The 17,876-nt window shown below is 40.1% G+C and overlaps 1 protein-coding gene across 4 annotated transcripts in view; it reads left to right on the plus strand.

Moving 5' to 3' along the window:
• Positions 1-17,876, plus strand: part of SPATS2L (spermatogenesis associated serine rich 2 like) — a 146,548-nt gene that overhangs the window by 86,841 nt on the left and 41,831 nt on the right. For 2 of the 4 annotated variants that reach the window (XM_073306330.1, XM_073306328.1), the window contains 5 exons: positions 4,718-4,826; positions 8,360-8,409; positions 9,474-9,714; positions 16,404-16,604; positions 17,292-17,427. In XM_073306330.1, the coding sequence (XP_073162431.1) occupies positions 4,820-4,826; positions 8,360-8,409; positions 9,474-9,714; positions 16,404-16,604; positions 17,292-17,427 (635 nt within the window). In that variant the 5' untranslated portion in view covers positions 4,718-4,819. Of the gene's footprint in view, positions 1-4,717; positions 4,827-7,718; positions 7,745-8,359; positions 8,410-9,473; positions 9,715-16,403; positions 16,605-17,291; positions 17,428-17,876 lie in introns of all 4 variants that reach the window. The other 2 variants (XM_073306331.1, XM_073306332.1) reach the window with 2 other exon arrangements.

The following is a 17,876-nucleotide window of genomic DNA, read 5'->3' on the forward strand; positions in this document are numbered from 1 at the left end:
GTATAATAAAATTAATTTACTATGCTTATTGATGTGAAATCATATAAAAAATAGTTTCAAACTATTCTGTCCCTTGCTACACATGTATGTCATAGGACAAGATCCCAGCGCCAGGCATGAAAGTGTTTTGTTTCAATTTAAAACTCTTGAGTTGACCCAGTCTATTATAATCCAATGAGAATGTGGTCACACTTGAGACACATCTGCTTGCTGACAGAAAACAGATCGTAAAAATGACAACTAAATTATGGAATGTCAGTGATGCAAGAGTATTAGACTGCGAAGAGCATTTCTTTCCCCCCAAAAATTCACACAGTGCTGTCTTCATTAACATAAAGGTATGAGTGGTACAGCAGCTGAATCAAATCATACCCAGATGAGAGTGGGATTCTTAAATCGCTTTAAGCAGATCATTGTGAAAATTGTAACCCAAACATCATTATTATGTACAAAATCTGTTAAAAAACAATGTAGGTTGTGAAGCCAAGCATTCAAAAGTTAAGAAATGCCAGATTTCTGGCTGCCCATGCAACCCTGGTGCTTCCATGCTGTGCAGTGTATGAGACACTGGGTTCTATGAAAAAAAAGCAAGTGATCATGTAATTAAAGACTAGCGTAATGCATACGCACATGGAGGCCAAATTAAGATGATGGGGCAACTGTAAATTTGGCATTTCCTAACTTTTGAGTGCATTACTTTGCAACCTGAATATTGTTCTTGCAGCATAGTGTTTTTGTCTTTAATTTCCTAGGGGTTTTTTAAAGAAAAAGATGACACTCAAATTTCAGTATGTATAGCTGTAAAAGCCCATCATGGATCATTATACCCTGAAGCTTCAGCATAGACTTTACCACTTGAGCTACAGGACTAACTACATTAGCTGGCATCAGGAAAAGGCTATTATCCCAGGGTGGTAGATAGACTACTGACACCATATGCAGGGTCCAGGGTGGGTAGGGGAGCCCAGCTTGGCTCTCTTCTCTCCTGGGAAGTTGGCTGGGAACTGCTGCCCCATATGGTCCCCCTGAGAGGGGGATGGGATGCTGGGGCCATGTGCCAAGTCTAGGGGTATGGTCCCAGGAGGGAGAGTCTGGCCTGGCTCAGCCCGGGCGAGCTGTCTTCCTGCTCTGGTAGCAACCCAGTGTTCCCAGTGTAGCAGGTGGTGCTGCTGCTGCTTTGGCAGTGACGGGCTGTGTTCTTTAGAATGGACATGATCAGCTATTATTTTGGCAAGCTGAGGAACACAAGTGAGAGAAGGGAAATAGCAGGTTTTAATACCACACTATAGGGATCACCTCCCTTCCCCCCCACCCAGTGCATTGACCCTCTTCATAACTCTGTAAGATGAGGGAAAGTGGCACATACAACATGACTTCTTATGTAGTACTCATTAGTACAGAAGAAGAGACTAATAAACAAGTGGATCCTTTTTTTTTAACCGAGTTGATAGAATTGGACCACCCTAGATGGAACAATACAAGAGAGGAGGAGAATAGAACCACCTCATGGGGAAAGGGTGAGAAAAAGGAAAAGGTAGAACGAGGCTCAGGGGAGAAGAGCAGCCCAAGCTTCCAAAAGTTGGACAGTCCTGAGATCCTGCACCTCAGAAAGGGCATGGGGAGGAGCTCAGGGTCAGTTCATGGGACTTGGAGAACCAGAAGCTTTAGGGAAGGAGTGGGATCAACAACAGGGCTGACCCCAAGACAGAGGGGAAGGAAATGAGGCACGTGGGCCTACAAGTTGTACAATGGTGTGAAGATCCGTGGACTGAGACCAAATTATGGGGACATTCCTTGTGATTTCTGTGGGTCAAGGATGGAAGGACCCAGAAAGGGGATCCTACAAGACTTCCCTGGGACAAACAGGAATGTAGAGAGTCAAGTGCTTCCTACAACAAGGGGAGGGTATGAGGGAAAAAAATGCTCTTGGGTAGGGGGAGGAGTGTGACAGAGTGCTGAGACCTAACAGATGCGATTGTCACTCTGTGTATCACTCATAAGCCTAGAATATCTGTTGGGTCCGTGTGCAGTGATGGAAACAACTACAAGCATGGCTGAGAGCATTTTGGGGGCAGAATATCACCAGCTTGAATCATCACTGATGATTCCGATGGAATGTTGAAGTCCAAAGGTTCTGTGGCAGTTGGAATGTGACAGTTGATCAGAGAAGGTGGGAAGCTACATAATAGAGGTGGTCATGCCTCCGGCAAGGTTGCAGCTCTGTACACAAACCTTGGGGAACATGTATAAACAGCGTCATTGCTTACGACAACACAGCGCATGGAAACAAGAGAGAGCCCTCCATTTTTGGCTTTTTTTTACAGACATGATTTTACCAATTACACCCATGCAACAGCATGTGCTTTTAGTTACTAATCCAAAAAGAAGGTGTAAACAGATCTAAGATTCATTCCCCTAGAGGGCAGGCTAGTAATGAGTGTCAGATAATGCTTATGCTGCAATAAGGCAATAATCAATGAATGCAGGATTTCTCAATAAAATAGCTCAGAAAACTGATTGGGAACTGTCATAAATATAAAGGGAAGGGTAAACCCCTTTGAAATCCCTCCTGGCCAGGGGAAAGCTCCTCTCACCTGTAAAGGGTTAAGAAGCTAAAGGTAACCTCGCTGGCACCTGACCAAAATGACCAATGAGGAGACAAGATACTTTCAAAAGCTGGGAGGAGGGAGAGAAACAAAGGGTCTGTGTGTCAGTCTATAGTCTGTCTTTGTCGGGGATAGGCCAGGAATGGAGTCTTAGAACTTTTAGTAAGTAATCTAGCTAGGTATGTGTTAGATTATGATTTCTTTAAATGGCTGAGAAGAGAATTGTGCTGAATAGAATAACTATTTCTGTCTGTGTATTTTTTTTGTAACTTAAGGTTTTGCCTAGAGGGGTTCTCTATGTTTTTGAATCTAATTACCCTGTAAGATATCTACCATCCTGATTTTACAGGGGGGATTTCTTTATTTCTATTTACTTCTATTTTTATTAAAAGTCTTCTTGTAAGAAAACTGAATGCTTTTTCATTGTTCTCAGATCCAAGGGTTTGGGTCTGTGGTCACCTATGCAAATTGGTGAGGCTTTTTATCCAACATTTCCCAGGAAAGGGGGGGTGCAAGTGTTGGGAGGATTGTTCATTGTTCTTAAGATCCAAGGGTCTGGGTCTGTAGTCACCTAGGCAAAGTGGTGAGGCTTTTTACCAAACCTTGTCCAGGAAGTGGGGTGCAGGGTTTTGGGAAGTATTTTGGGGGGAAAGACGCGTCCAAACAGCTCTTCCCCAGTAACCAGTATTAGTTTGGTGGTGGTAGCGGCCAGTCCAAGGACAACAGGTGGAATATTTTGTATCTTGGGGAAGTTTTGACCTAAGCTGGTAAAGATAAGCTTAGGAAGTTTTTCATGCAGGTCCCCACATCTGTACCCTAGAGTTCAGAGTGGGGGAGGAACCTTGACAGGAACAATCAGATTTTTTTGGATCTGATCCCTCTCTTTCTGAAAATGCTGCCAGTGGCCTACGTTAGTTTGTTTTTCTGAGTTTTTATATTTAAATGCCCAATAAAGCTTGAGTAGCATAAAGAAGAGACATATGCAATGTGTTCGACATAATTTTTATTTGCTTTCAGCTATGTTGTGTGGAAATAAGAAATTAAAACATCAAGATAGTTTCCAGTGGAAATATTGTATTCAAAATCCAATAGAAGAGATTCTTAGTGTAAATTGGACCTGAAGTCAATGGAGTAATACCACTTTACATAGGTTGAGGGTTCCATTGACTTCAGTAGAGTGCAGCAGGGATGTATTTGGCCCACCATGTCATTGTTTCAAATACCAATAGTAAGATATTTAATACTAAAAGTTTTCAAATCTTTGCTCTCAAGACTGCATTTATTATGAGTGACAAATCAGAGGACAAGCTTTATACATTCTCTTCGTTTTAGCATATGACTTTTTATATTAATTAGAATACTTTGCAACCATCCAAGGATCCCAATGCACATTACAAATGTGACTTAACAGACCTTTGCCACGCCCCTATGCAAGGTAGGTCTGTATTTTAAACTCATTTTATAAATGGGTAAACCAGAGGACAGAGAAACTGTGTGACTTGTTCAAAGTCACACAGTGTCAGTCCAGTTCTTTACTACAAAGTTTTGTTGACATAGCTTTGTTAGGAGTGTAAAAAAACAATGCCCCCAGCCGACAAAGCTATACGGGCAAATCCCTTTGTGTAGATGCAAGTATGCCAACAGAAGAGGGCTTCTGTCAGCATAGCTAATGTCATTCAGAAATGTGATGTTTCTACACTGGCAGAAGGACACCTGTTGGCATGTGCTATGTCTACACTAGGGATCTCCACTAGTGCAGCTGTACTGCTATAGCTATACCAGCAAAGCATTTGTAGTGTAGACAAGGCATCCAAATGGTATGTCCAGGAATAGAAACCAAATTCTATCAATGGAGTTACTCCAGATTTACACCAGATGTAACTTACAGCAGGATTTGGTCCCAGGAGTCCTGACTACCAGTTCTAATCACTAGAAGCAATTGCATATGTTGGTTGCACCAATGGTTCAGAAGATGTATAGTGTTACTTTGTACAAATAACCTATTACAAAACTGCAAGCAATTCAGATACATGTGCATTTTTTTTCTGAATGACTTTATTTCATCTACAGGAATATGCTAAAACTGCATATTTTCCTCTTTTTTCCCCCAGATCAGTGCAGTTCGATCAATTGTTCCTAACAAAAGCAATAATGAAATAGTTCTGGTGTTACAGCAATTTGATAACAATGTAGACAAGGCAGTTCAAGCTTTTATGGATGGTGAGTATACTGTACATATCTCACTAAAGCATGAGGAATTAACATTAAATACTTTTTAGTTGCCTGAAATGTGGGCTGTAATTCTGTTGAAATGACTGCTTGTCTGTACATTTTCTGTTAATTGCTAGTCATTTTCATCTTCACTCCACCAGTGTTGCCAGCCTGAACTGCCTAATTATTTATTTCTCCCTGTCTTTCCATTTTCTGCCACATCTTTCTTTATGTGTGGGATTTCCTCCTCAATCTATTCTTTAAAGTCATTTCCCTCCCTTCCTTTAAATCCCTCCTCAAAATCCACTTCCACTCCGACACTTACAGGAAATTGCCGCCCAGTAGTAGCTAGGGTGAAGGCCAGTAGGGATCGCTGGTAATTATTTACTTATTTATATTTTAAATTTTTTTTGAATGATTAATTTAGGCACATACAGTCCATATATATTACACGCATTCTCCTTCCCCTCCTTGCCTCTCTTGTTTGCTACATTCATTTGTCTCATCTTGTCTTAAATTAGAGAGAAAGGATGGTCCAGTGGTTAGGACACTAACGTGTGACTCAGGAGCCCACAATCAATTCCATACTCCACCACTTCCTGTATGATGCTGTTCAAGTCAATTAGTATCTCTGGGTTTCAGTTCCCCATCTGTGAAATGGGGATAGTAACATTTCCCTACCTCACAGTGGTGTTGTGAGCATAAATACGTTAAAGATTGTGAGGTGCTCAGGTACTATGGTAATGGGGGACATATAAATAAATAGGATGGATAGATTGATTGCAATAATATCTTTGGGGAAGGAACAGTCTTTTATTGTGTGTTTGGGCCCTGACGCTGACAGGATCCTTTGGTGTTACTGCAATACATGGAAATAATTCTGTTTTTCATATCCTATTTCAGCCTTTCAGAGATTGCTTCTAAACATTGACCAATAAAGAAGATAAAATGTGTGGTTTGAAAAGCTACAATGTCTCTAAATATAAAGTGAATGAAAGCATAAAAGTCAATATATCAGAAGAAGGTTACCAATGATAAAAAGCAAGGATGTTTCTGAAGCAAATGCCAAGATCCCCTGAACTTTGTGTGTGTGTACTGAAATTTAAACATAGATTTGAATTTTGCTAATAGTCTTTACCTTTATAATGGGCTGAACCAAGTCTCCCGTGAAACTTTGGAGCATTCCAAATTTTACAGCTTGACCATCTCTAATGATAAATGAAGTCATTTGTATTTAAATAACACTCCTTGTAAAAATGTAACACTAATATATTTGAGTTCTCATTTAAGTCCTTTGATTTGTAAAAAACAATTTTTACTATGCTTAGTGGACCAGTAGGAAATCCTGTCAAACCTCAGGGTGTTAGGACTGCTTTAAGAGTTACTGTATGTTTACTGGTTTCAAAAGGCCTAGGCATATTCAAAAACAAACAGCAGCAGCTGGGTGGTCTATGTAGCCTGATTTCAATATAACCCATAGAGACATTATGAGTATCCCACTGTGTTACACACTTTATATACATGTTGTTTTAAAAGGACATATTTATAGATGTAGGGATATAAATATTTATTTCTGTTTTAGAATAACTGTCTAAAATATTTGGTCCAAGAAGCATCAGTCAGCCTGGGCCAGAAATTATATACCAAGATACAGAAAGCAAATGTAAACACAAAAACTATAAACACATGCATCAAAATTCTTCCATCAGATCCATATGGTGCATCTCGGTACAGGCATCCTACTCTCCATTTATCACTGCCATTGACAACAGTTGGATTTTGATATATTTAGCGGGTACAGGAAATCAAAGTCTATATCTGCCCCAACATGGATCTGGGTGAATGAATTAAATCTAATTATAAAATTTTTTAATTTTTACTAGCTACAATTTTTCCTAGTTGACGTGTGGCCTGGGGAAAGGAGGGAATTTATTTTATTTCTGTGCTTCATGGTTATTCAGTATTCTACATTGAGAGGTTGCTGTTTATTTTATTTATGTGGACCTATTATGTTTTAAATCAGTGTTTCCCAAACTTGGGACGCCACTTGTTCAGGGAAAGCCCCTGGCGGGCTGGGCCGGTTTGTTTACCTGCCGCGTCCGCAGGTTCAGCCGATTGCAGCTCCCACTGACTGCTGTTCGCCTCTGCAGGCCAATGGGGGCTGTGCGAAGCGGCGGCTGGTACGTCCCTCAGCCCGTGCCGCTTCCCACAGCCCCCATTGGCTTGGAGCGGGGAACTGCAGCCAGTGGGGGCTGTAATCGGCCGAACCTGTGGATGCGGCAGGTAAACAAACCGGCCCAGCCCGCCAGTGGCTTTTCCTGAACAAGCAGCCTCCCAAGGTTCTCAAGTTTGGGAAACATTGTTTTAAATAATTGTCAGAGGCATCTAGAGTGCTGAGGAGGTGTCGTTTTGGAAATCCAAAGAAATAAAGCAAATAAATGTTTTTAATTTCTAATAACACTTATTTTTACCCAGTCATACAATCTACCACGGACATGATGGATTAATTTAATGTGTGTGACATTGCTTGAGTCATGTAAAATTAGATTGTGCCCAGTACTAGTCTGTATACATTAAGAACCAATCCTACATCTACAAGGATATGTGTTAGATGAACTGAAAGGCCTTTTCCACCTATAGATTGTGTTGTTTTTTTTTAAGGTTTGTCCAGAGTATACATAGAAAGCACATAATTGTGTGGTGTGTTATAAAAAGTTCATTGACATATGTTTGGATAACCATGATTTTGATGAGTGAATTAGGCAGATCATCCTAAGAGTGCCAATAAGGCCTTTTTATTTCACCATCATGTCTTCTGAATATGACAGATATTTTACAGGAGATATTGGAGTAAAATGTTAAGTTTTTAAATATTTTTCTTTTTAAATAATCCTCCACCAGCTAACCAGCTAGGCTGTCTTAGAGAGGTAAGTACTGTTAGTAATGTACTAGGCTACCTTGGTACCTTTGGCCGCAATTCATCCTTAATTTAAAACACATGAGCAAAGCACTTAAGCATATGGTTTCAATGGGACTTAAGCAGGTGCTTAAAATTAAACACCTGTTTAAGTGCTTTGCTGATTCAGGGCCACAAAGAGCACACATGCTAAGCAGCGTGCATGTTATAGTCTAATGTGAAGCATAAGAGATTTCAAACCAGAAGATTATAGATACATTATATAGAGATACTCACCATATACAAGTTTGTGTCACTGTTTTCCTACCATAAATTTGTCTAATTTAGAGAATTTCTAAGAAATTTTTTCCCATCTCCAAAACAGAATGATGAAAAAATACAAGTTATATGATAGGGAGACAGGTTGATGCAAATAATAAAACTATGCATGAACTGTAAATCAAATAAATATGACATCAAGGAACAAAAAATGAAATACAGCAGATAAATTGTTTCACCAACATGTGAAACACTTTCAAAAACAAATGGAAACATAAGAAACATCACCTACCTAGGAGACTGAGCACAGTTATTCTTTATCACAGCTGAACATTTCTTGAAGTATTTTTATCTTTTCCTACTGTAGGTAGTGCAGTTCAGGTACTAAAAGAATGGAATATGACAGGGAAAAAGAAGGTAAGGACTCACTCTTGAGAGTTAAAACATTAACACCATTTATCAGCGTTCTGTAGTAGAGTATAGCAGCAATCATTGTTGCCAAATCTTGTGCTAATTTGCTAACATAATAAATGATTTGATCCACATCTGTATTCAAAAGGCTTCAAAGTAAATGTTCACCTTATTTTCTAATTCACCTCTGTTATCTCTCCAGATTGCTGTTCAGGTAGCGTTTCCAGGTCAGCAGGGTACACACATGGGAACCAAACTCTAGAAATACACAGAATGGTTCACCAAAATAGTACCCATATACTGCACAAGAAGCTTTAATATATACGTATATTCTGGCCAGTAGCAGCCCCCTGCAGAATCTCCAATAACCACACAAGATAGGCTATGGCTGCCAGGAGTACGAATAATCTGTGTTGGGGCAATGTATAAGGATAATTACCACGTCAGGATCATGTAGATCATGCCCCAGATGTCTAGGACTGACCCTCACCACCAGATTGGTTCTCTAAGGGTTCCATCACGGATTACCTGTGGCCATGGATTCTCCAGTGGGCACCTGCCAGAATGAGTCCTACGGGTTTTGTTTATTTAAAGCAAACAACAAAATGCCATTGTATACATACTCACTGAACATGCTCCACAAGGAATTAGTCACATTATGAGGTCAGTATTTTTGCTTTTGACAGTTATGAATTGCTCAGCCAGTGTGATTGCAAACTTTTGTGGAAGCAGCACAGTTCAAAGCAGGTGCTTGAAAAGAAGCTTCTTGTACTAGGATGCTATCATGGTTTAAAAATGCAAACGTTCCAGGCAGTGAAAAAATAAACGTGGTATAGGACTCTAACTTCTGCTGATATTTCATTTTATTTTTGTTTCAAACAATGGATATATTCAGTTGAACAGATAAAGCATATCACAGTACACCATGGTCTGTAAATATCATTACAGTGATTGTAGCTTGTGAGGCTTTTTTCAGAACTGAAGAGAATGAACAATTTATTGCTCATATTTTGAGTTAGTCTGACCTATGCTGAGTAATGTTTCTGTCCTTGAAATATTTCTCAATTTAGAATAATAAAAGAAAAAGAAGCAAATCTAAACAGTATCAAGGCAATAAAGATACGAAAGAGAAGAATGATAGGCCTGAAAAGGTTTCCCTAGAGCCCCAAGAGATATATGGCTGCCATCTGAATGGATGTGACAAGGATAACTCTTCCTGTGACTCTGCCAATGAGAAATCAGAAGTCATTTCTCATGAGAACAAAAGCTGTGGATTCGAGGAGGTGGTACAAGCACATCCAGAAATCACAGGTTAGTGTGCTTTGCAGAAGGTACCTTTATAGCCATGCCTGGGCCAAGCCAACATGCACAAAGAACTTGGCACCTTTACTGAAGTAATGTAAAATTTAATTTTAAAAATCAAGCAGACAGCTGTGTTTGGGCAAAATAGGCCCTAATTTACAAGGAGAACCAAGCAAGAGGACCCCACATGGGAACAATTCTCTTTGCAAGATCAAGATCTAAATGTCCTTATCTCAAGAGAAAAAAGGACTAAAGTCTAATTAGACTAGTTGAACGTGCCCCATCACCAGGCAGTTGAATGTATGAGAGACAGACAGCAGTGACAAGGCCCCACAAAACAGCCCAAAGTGACTCTGGCTTTAAGGATTCATGGAATGTTGGATGATTCCCTTATTGCTTAGTCACAGCTTTTATTTACATACTGTAGTCCCTATCTAGGTGAATAGCTGCAAAACTCCCAGTGACTTCCCTAGGACCATCCTCTGGCCCTGCTGCTTGGAGATTCAATCTGGCAGCTTCTCTGAATACATGCTGTTCAACCGGGATTTGCATGGTGTCTCTGGAACTCCTGGAGGCAGTGATGAAAGCTGCAGTCTGCCTCCCCGGGGCTCTTTTGAAATGAGGTTTGTTTGGTTTTTTGTAACATCAGTGAAAACGAACCTTACCCTTTTAGGGAGGATATTCAGTGAAAGCCTACATGCCTTTGCCTTCCTTCCATATCCTTCCATAAAGTTCATGTTTATTTTTAATTGTACTTCTTGCTGTTACATTTTTCAACTCCTAGCATTTCAAAACTTCTGAAGGGCCTAGATCAATGCCACTATTGTTGTTGTTGTTGCTAAATCTTAAGTAATATATAAAAGTTGCATTGCATTAAAGGAGCTTTCCTTGAAGTCACTTTGTTCATGATTACAAACATGCTACTCAAACCAAACTTTAAAGATTTATGCCAAATGTATAGCTGTCCTGAAACTGATTCTGTGCTACTTACAGAATACTTTGGTGGTGGTGCCAACCTCTGGCCAGCTAGATACAAATTCCAGCAAAACAGAATAGCTGAGCAAGGAACTCTGTCTTGAAAAAGAGATGCATGAGTAAGGTGCAGTAATGTTCTTACGTTTCAGCAAAAAATGTTCTCAATTCATATAGCTAGAAATGTGTTATGACTAAGAAGTTCCAAATTTCCATATCTGAGTATAATTATCATTTATTCTGCAGTCTATAAATATTCATGTCATATTATTTTCTCTGCAATATCTGGTAATGGCTACAAATACTTCAAGCTGCATCAGTAACTGTTTTGGAGGTGTCATCAAGGCTGGAATTTTCAAAGTTGGCGAGATGCGTGAATACAGATACACATGCCTAAATGGGACTTAAGTTTCCATGAAATTTTCAAAAAAATGGTGGTTGTGAGTGCAAGGTAGCTGTGTGCTTTGAGGAGAGTGCCTATATTATTTGGGATATTGTGTGTGTGGCCAGAGGGTTAAGTGTTTTTTCCATCTCTTTCAGTTGATGCAAACAAAAATTTTATACGTATAAAATAAAAACATGTAAAAAGATGTAAGATCCTTCTGTCTGGCAATAGCAATTAATGACATTGGTTTCACAATTCTACTGTAATTTTACTTGTTAATATATATGAAAGTATTAACCATACCAAATAGTATTAATTATTTAATAAACAAAAGTATAATTGCAAATTTTCTGCAGCAGAAGCAGATACTTGCTTAATTCTGCTATGTCACTGCAACATTCAAATTTAGGAAAATATCTTCCTGGCAACATTCTGAAATGGTGGTGGAAAGAGTTTCTCCTTTAGTTCACTTTCAACTTGAGCATGAGGAAATAAAAGCCCTATGTTGATTCTACAGAAAAGTGCAGTAGCAGCCTTGTTACAGTTAAAGAAGCAATATATATACATATTGCTAAACATGTAGAAGTTAAAGGAATGGTACACATCAAAATGTTGAGTAGGATCCTTTCGAGGTCAGCTGCCATACCCTTGTGGCTTCTGATCGAGATACATGGCTTGCATTGAAGAGCTGGAAAACAGTTTGGAATTCAGTCCAGCATTTCTAAGCATCTTGGTTTCAAATGTTCCCTTTGTATTATAATCTCCTTTGTTTTGTTTGTCCTTGCATTTTTTTTTCCACTTGCTTCTGTGTTTTCCAGTGTTCTTGCACTCCTTTTCCATCAGACATTTATTAATTCTATCAGTTCTGAGCTCTGCTCTGAGAGGTCCATTTATTTGGTTTCCTGGACAATGGGTCCAGGGTCAGTTTCAGGAGAGCGGGCATTTTAAATGTATTTCCAGCTATTCAAGCCCAAAAATTATCATTTGAATGAATGAACTTAGGCAATGACAAGCCTGGTGTGACTTTGTGGACCACACTTTTAGGCCAGAGGCCAGTGCGCCTATGTAGGTTTTCTGACGTGGGGACTAGGATACACTCCCTGTTCCTATTCATGGAGTTTCCTCTGATCATCCTGTCAGAGGCTTGGGTCTAGGCAGGGCTTGTGGAAGTTCCCTTCCGCAACCATCAGATGCTCATGATCTAATAAGGACATTGGCTTCTGCTCCAGATTCATATGTCTCCTTACAGCTCTTTAGGCTCCCTTCAGCATGAGGTGGGTGAGGCTGCAGCATTAGCTCCCCTGCCTCCCCTTCCTGGACTTAGCTCCCTGAGCCATGAAATCCTCAACACACAGAGGGGTTTCTGGGACCAGAAGGGAGAATGCAGCAAAGCTGGTTGTCTCCCCTCACACCACATTCTACTATCCTACCTGTTGTGGTGGAGGGTAACCCGTTGACCACTGTCTTTACCTGACATTTGCTCACCTAGTGGTAATGCTGTTACCGTTGGACACAGTCCATTTCTCTTTAGTTGAAGTACCTTTTTTTGGTTGTTTCTTTACGAAACTTTTGTTTAATTGAGAGTTGTGAGATAACAGTCTGCAGATTATAAAGCTAAGAGATGGTTTAGAGTGAAGTCCAGCTTACTTGTTTCTTACCTGGCTGGCCACTAAACATTATGAACATAAACGCGCAGCACTCTCCTGTTACTCTGTATTGTCTTAATGTTTCCATTTCACATGCTATATAATCAGCAATGATTAATTGGGTCCTGGCCTTCATTGACCTGCTAGAGGAATTGAGGGATTGAGACTGGATCAGCTTCTGTAGCTGGTCATTGAGGGTCTGGATATGTCCTCGCCATTGGCTGCTTCACAGCATTACTCCTGGAGCGTACATCTGAGGCTCAGAAGTTCTCAGCTGTCCCAAGTACCTGCTTGAGGCAGCTGCGGTGGGGGAAGCAAAGATAGTTGTCAGTTACCGTTATGCTTCCTTCAGTCATGAGCACAGTCAGGGGCCCAACCAATTCCCAAGCAAGTTAGAGTAGCCACTGGCCTGCTGCTGGTTGTGCCACATGGTCCCCTGGGGACCTTTCTGTCAGCCAGGAATGCCTTATGGCAGTGGTTCTCAAACTTCTGTATTGGTGACCCCTTTCACATAGTAAGCCCCTGAGTGTGACACCCCCTCCCCCCTCCCCCCCGCTTATAAGTTTAAAACACTTTTAAATATATTTTACACCATTATAAAACCTGGAGGCAAAGCAAGGTTTGGGGAGGAGGCTGACAGCTCGTGACCCCCAAGGGGTCCTGACCCCCAGTTTGAGAACCCCTGCCTTACGGCTTCCATCAAATGTGCTCCCTACCCTGAATCTGCCATCTTCCTGCCCCCTGCCAGCCCTGATACACACCTGCTAGCAGGTGGCCCAGGAAGGTCTGTTGTCAGCTTTACACAGAATTCCCTCATACCAGGGCAGCTCTAAGGTCACTTTTTGTCACTCTGGCAGCACATAGTGACTTTTGTGAGTCCCAGGATCTGTGTCTCCTGTCAAATCATTATTGATCACTGCTCTGTTCCTGCTGCTCTGAGACCTTGGGGGCTGCCCCATCACAGAGCAGTGTCTCCCTCAAACGTATTTGGTGGCTAACACTTCCCAGTAGTTTTCACCCGCTGTGTTCAGGCACCAGGATGCTAGGTGGCCCATCTGTGCCCTTTCTCCATTTACATCCAGCCACAATTTGGCCTTGTGTATTTAAAATACTTCTGATTCAACCATTTACCAGAGCGGGGATAGGGAATCCCATTGCAGTTGAGACACACCTGGGAACAGTTATAACTGGTACTGTACATTAAGCAGCTGTTATTTCTCTTTTTAGAAAAGGCTTTGCCCAATAAACACTAATTGCACCTTGCCGAATGTGTCGATTTAATGAATGATCTTTCTCTAACATGGTGCTTTCAGTGATATCTTTCTGCAGCCATACCACCTTTTCCTATGATCTTGTAAAAACTCACAGTTTAAATATGGTCATGTCAAGACAGTACTTAGAAATAAACTGTCAGATAAAACCCAGCATGGTACTAGGGGCACTGTGCTGCTGCAGGTGCCATCTTTCCTGTGAGAGCTAAACCCAGTTCTAGATCACACACAATTAAAGATCCTGTGGCATTGTTTCCAAGGGCAAAGGTGTTAACAGTTACTCTGAAACCGCCACTGTTTAAAATAATATCCTAAAAATAGCTAACTATCAGCTCATGTAACCTCTTAGGCACTATAATTTAATACTAAACTTAAATCAGGCTGAAACATTTAAAGTGCCATATTGCCCCATTATTGTGGTTTTGGGACTTAGCTGAAACCTGCCTGGGCCTGGCTTGGCACAGGGGGCTGGACTAGAGGACAGCCCTACATTTCTATGATTTTGTGAGGCTGGATACGCACATTCCATTTTGAGTCCCACTTTTCTCAGCTGTTTTTCACGTAGGGCGATTGTGCTAACTCCCCCATACTACCTGTTCACATCTCAAGAGAGCTTTTCCTCAGCAAACGATTCTGTCAAGGCAATTTTTTTTAAAGGTTTTGAATGTCAAGGTGTTATAAAAAGATAAAACAGATTCCATGGTCTATGGCACAGCTGGAGAGTTTCTGTGAGCAGGTTCCGTTACTAGCAGGTCTGATAAACGCTTAACCATCAATACACCAGAGCTCACATCTTAGACTAGAGTGTTAGTGTTCCAAGCCCTCATGAAATACAGAATGCCACAAAAATTACTCTGTTATCTCTTATTACACAATTCATTGATTTTTCATTTAGATGTTTGTTAGAGTCACAGATCCCTAATCTTTGTTGTAAGTGCTGCTGAGCTGGCACAGTTCTGTGGGGATTTGATGCAGACTTCCCCAAACTACTTTAATTTTCCCGAATTTTCTCAATCGAACTTGAAAGTCTTCTTGCAACATGTTTAGATGTTGTTTGCTAAGCTATGTCGATCTCTTACTACTGTGCTTCAAAGTACAGTAGAACCTCAGAGATATGAACACCTCAAGGATGGAGATTGTTTGTAACTCAGAAATGTTCATAACTCTGAACAAAATATTATGGTTGTTCTTTCAAAAGTTTACAACTGAACATTGACTTAATATAGTTTTGAAACTTTGCTATGCAGAAGAAAAATGCTGCTTTCCCTTTATTTTTTTAGTAGTTTACGTGTAACACAGTACTGTACTGTATTTGCTTTTTTTTTTTTTTTTTGTCTCTTCTGCTGTCTGATTGCGTACTTCCGGGTCCAACTGATGTGTGTGATTGACCGGTCAGTTCGTAACTCTGGTGTTCATAACTCTGGTGTTCCACTGTAGAATATTTGACATTTCAAACAAGATGCCAAGGTAAATAACAGATGATATATGTAAATGGTAGAAACTATTTTTAAAATATAACTACTGGTCAAGGTGGGTTTGTTTAAGAGGAAAGGCTTTTTTGATTTGTCATTTTTCTTCATGAATGTCCAAAACAGTTAATTAAGTTCAATAATAGTAATTTTGCATTTAAACAAAGAATATCAAAGCCCTTTACAAACAGTGTGCCCAATGTCACAAAACAAGTGGGTACAGATATGGGAATAGAATCCCGGAGTGCTGACTTCCTGTCTGCAGCTTTAGCTGCTAGACTGGTTGCTTTAACTACCTATTAAGGCTTGCAGAAGGTTAAAGGTAGTCATATAAGCGCTGAGTTCTTGGCTCCTACTCCAGTATACAGACTGCTACATCTGAACTGAGAAGGTGAAAATTTGCATTTACATTCTGCATAATTAGGACTCTGACGGCCTGATATTTCTTGTTTCCACAGACACCTACAGATTTTTCTAACTTAGCTATTTTTGTGTATGTTTAATTCTTTATCTTCTTCAATATACCTTCTAATCCTCTATAAACAAATAAAATGATCACAGCATTCTGCACACCACACATTCATACTTCAAATATTTTGGGGTCTGTTTCTCACCTGTGCTACTCTGGTCTTATGTAGTCTTACCCCTGTCTATGATATTTGACAAAAGATTAAAATGAATGAAGTACTCAGCTTATGGAGTAAGATATTTGTACCATTTCAGCATAGAAAAGTCAAATCTCTTTATCATTTTTTTAGACTGGTGAAACACAAAAATCTGCTCAAATTGGTTTTTAATCACAAAGCCATTGTAATTCTGTTCTGTCAGTCTTTCCGGTTTTCTGTAGAATGCACACTGCTGAAACAGAACTTCATTTTACCAATGTAGAAACATTCTGATCCAATAACAATGAATCGGAGTAACTCCCTACTCACTATTTGATGTTCTCTTTCAGACAAAAACCTGGAACACAAGAAAATATCTGTAGATTTAAACCTAAAGTCTGTAAGTGGAACAGAACAGCAAGATACTTTTCAGTCATCAGTTCAACCACAGAGTAATGTAGGCAGGCCGAAGTCAAAAATGTCCACAGTTAAAGCATCTGTCCCTGCAGCCCATCTTGAAACAAAGCCAGATGATTCAATCAAGAAAAAAGGTAAAACTGATTTCTTTTCCTATTACAATTCATCAGTTGTTGTTCAGGAAGGTGATCAGATTTGCAGTGCATCATAGGAGGACTGCATCAAGAGCTGACATGAGGAGGAGAGACAATGTATTGGGAATGGGATACCAGGTAATATTGCTCTTTACAGAAGACCAGTGTGTGGGTTTTTTCACTCTCCTCATCATTCTGAGGGGTTCATAGGTTTAGTGGGTCTGATTCTGATCTCCTATAAATCAAAGGTAATTTTGCTGAAGTTAATGAAGCTACTCCAGTATGAGTGAGGCCAGAATCAGGCTCAGTGTAACTAACGTGGGCAGGAGTATCCATAGTCTATTTGAAGTGCTTGTTCACAAAGAAAGAGTCATTTAGGAATTTTAGAATGTGTTGTCAGTGTCTAAAACTAGTGTTTGTCCTAGCTTTGATCCAGGGGCTGGAATGGGGTGAATTTTGTCTAATGTTCTTAGAAGTGGAAGCACCATAGAAATGTTAAGGGTGAAACTGGGACCTTATTAAGTCAATGACAAAACTTTCAATATCTTAGGTAGGGCTAGAATTTCACTCTAACCATTCATTACAAGAAGCACTTTGAGATTTTTTTCCCCACCAGATTAGATAGCGATGTGGTTGTTCACTTTTGTACAATTTTTGTTTTGTTTTGTTTGTTTGTTTGTTTTTTAGGTCCAAACATTGAAAAGTCCGTAAAAGATTTGCAACGTTGCACTGTTTCTTTAACTAGATACCGCATGATGATCAAAGAGGAAGTGGATAATTCAGTGAAGAAAATCAAAGCTGCCTTTGCTGAATTACACAACTGGTAGGTAAATCAGTGTGGGAAAGACCTCTGCAAATCCTGGGCAAAAAGGGGCTCATGCAGGCCACACACATCTCAGGGAAACTTTGTTTAAATCCTGTTTGTGTATATCATTTGTCTTTAATCAGAAAAGATAGTGTCAGTAAGTCACACCTCTCAGACCTTAAAATGCTAAAAAAAAAGCATATATTGAGACACACAGGCCCAGTCATATTTCCTAATAATAAAATAAACCGACATACAGGGTGGGAGTTGAAAGGTCCTTTGCTTTGGCCTAAATCTGCCCTATTGACCTCAGTGGGAGCAGAGTCAGGCCAATATTGAACACTTTTGAAAATCCCACCGATAGAATTCATTAAAGTTCTCCCAAAATAATCCATATAGTGTATAACAAAACTTACTGGCCATATTCTGTCCTCAGAGGGATAAGTGTGATGCTCGGTGACTCAAAT

Source organism: Lepidochelys kempii, chromosome 11, assembly GCF_965140265.1.
Source record: "Lepidochelys kempii isolate rLepKem1 chromosome 11, rLepKem1.hap2, whole genome shotgun sequence".
NCBI classification, from domain to species: Eukaryota; Metazoa; Chordata; order Testudines; family Cheloniidae; genus Lepidochelys; species Lepidochelys kempii.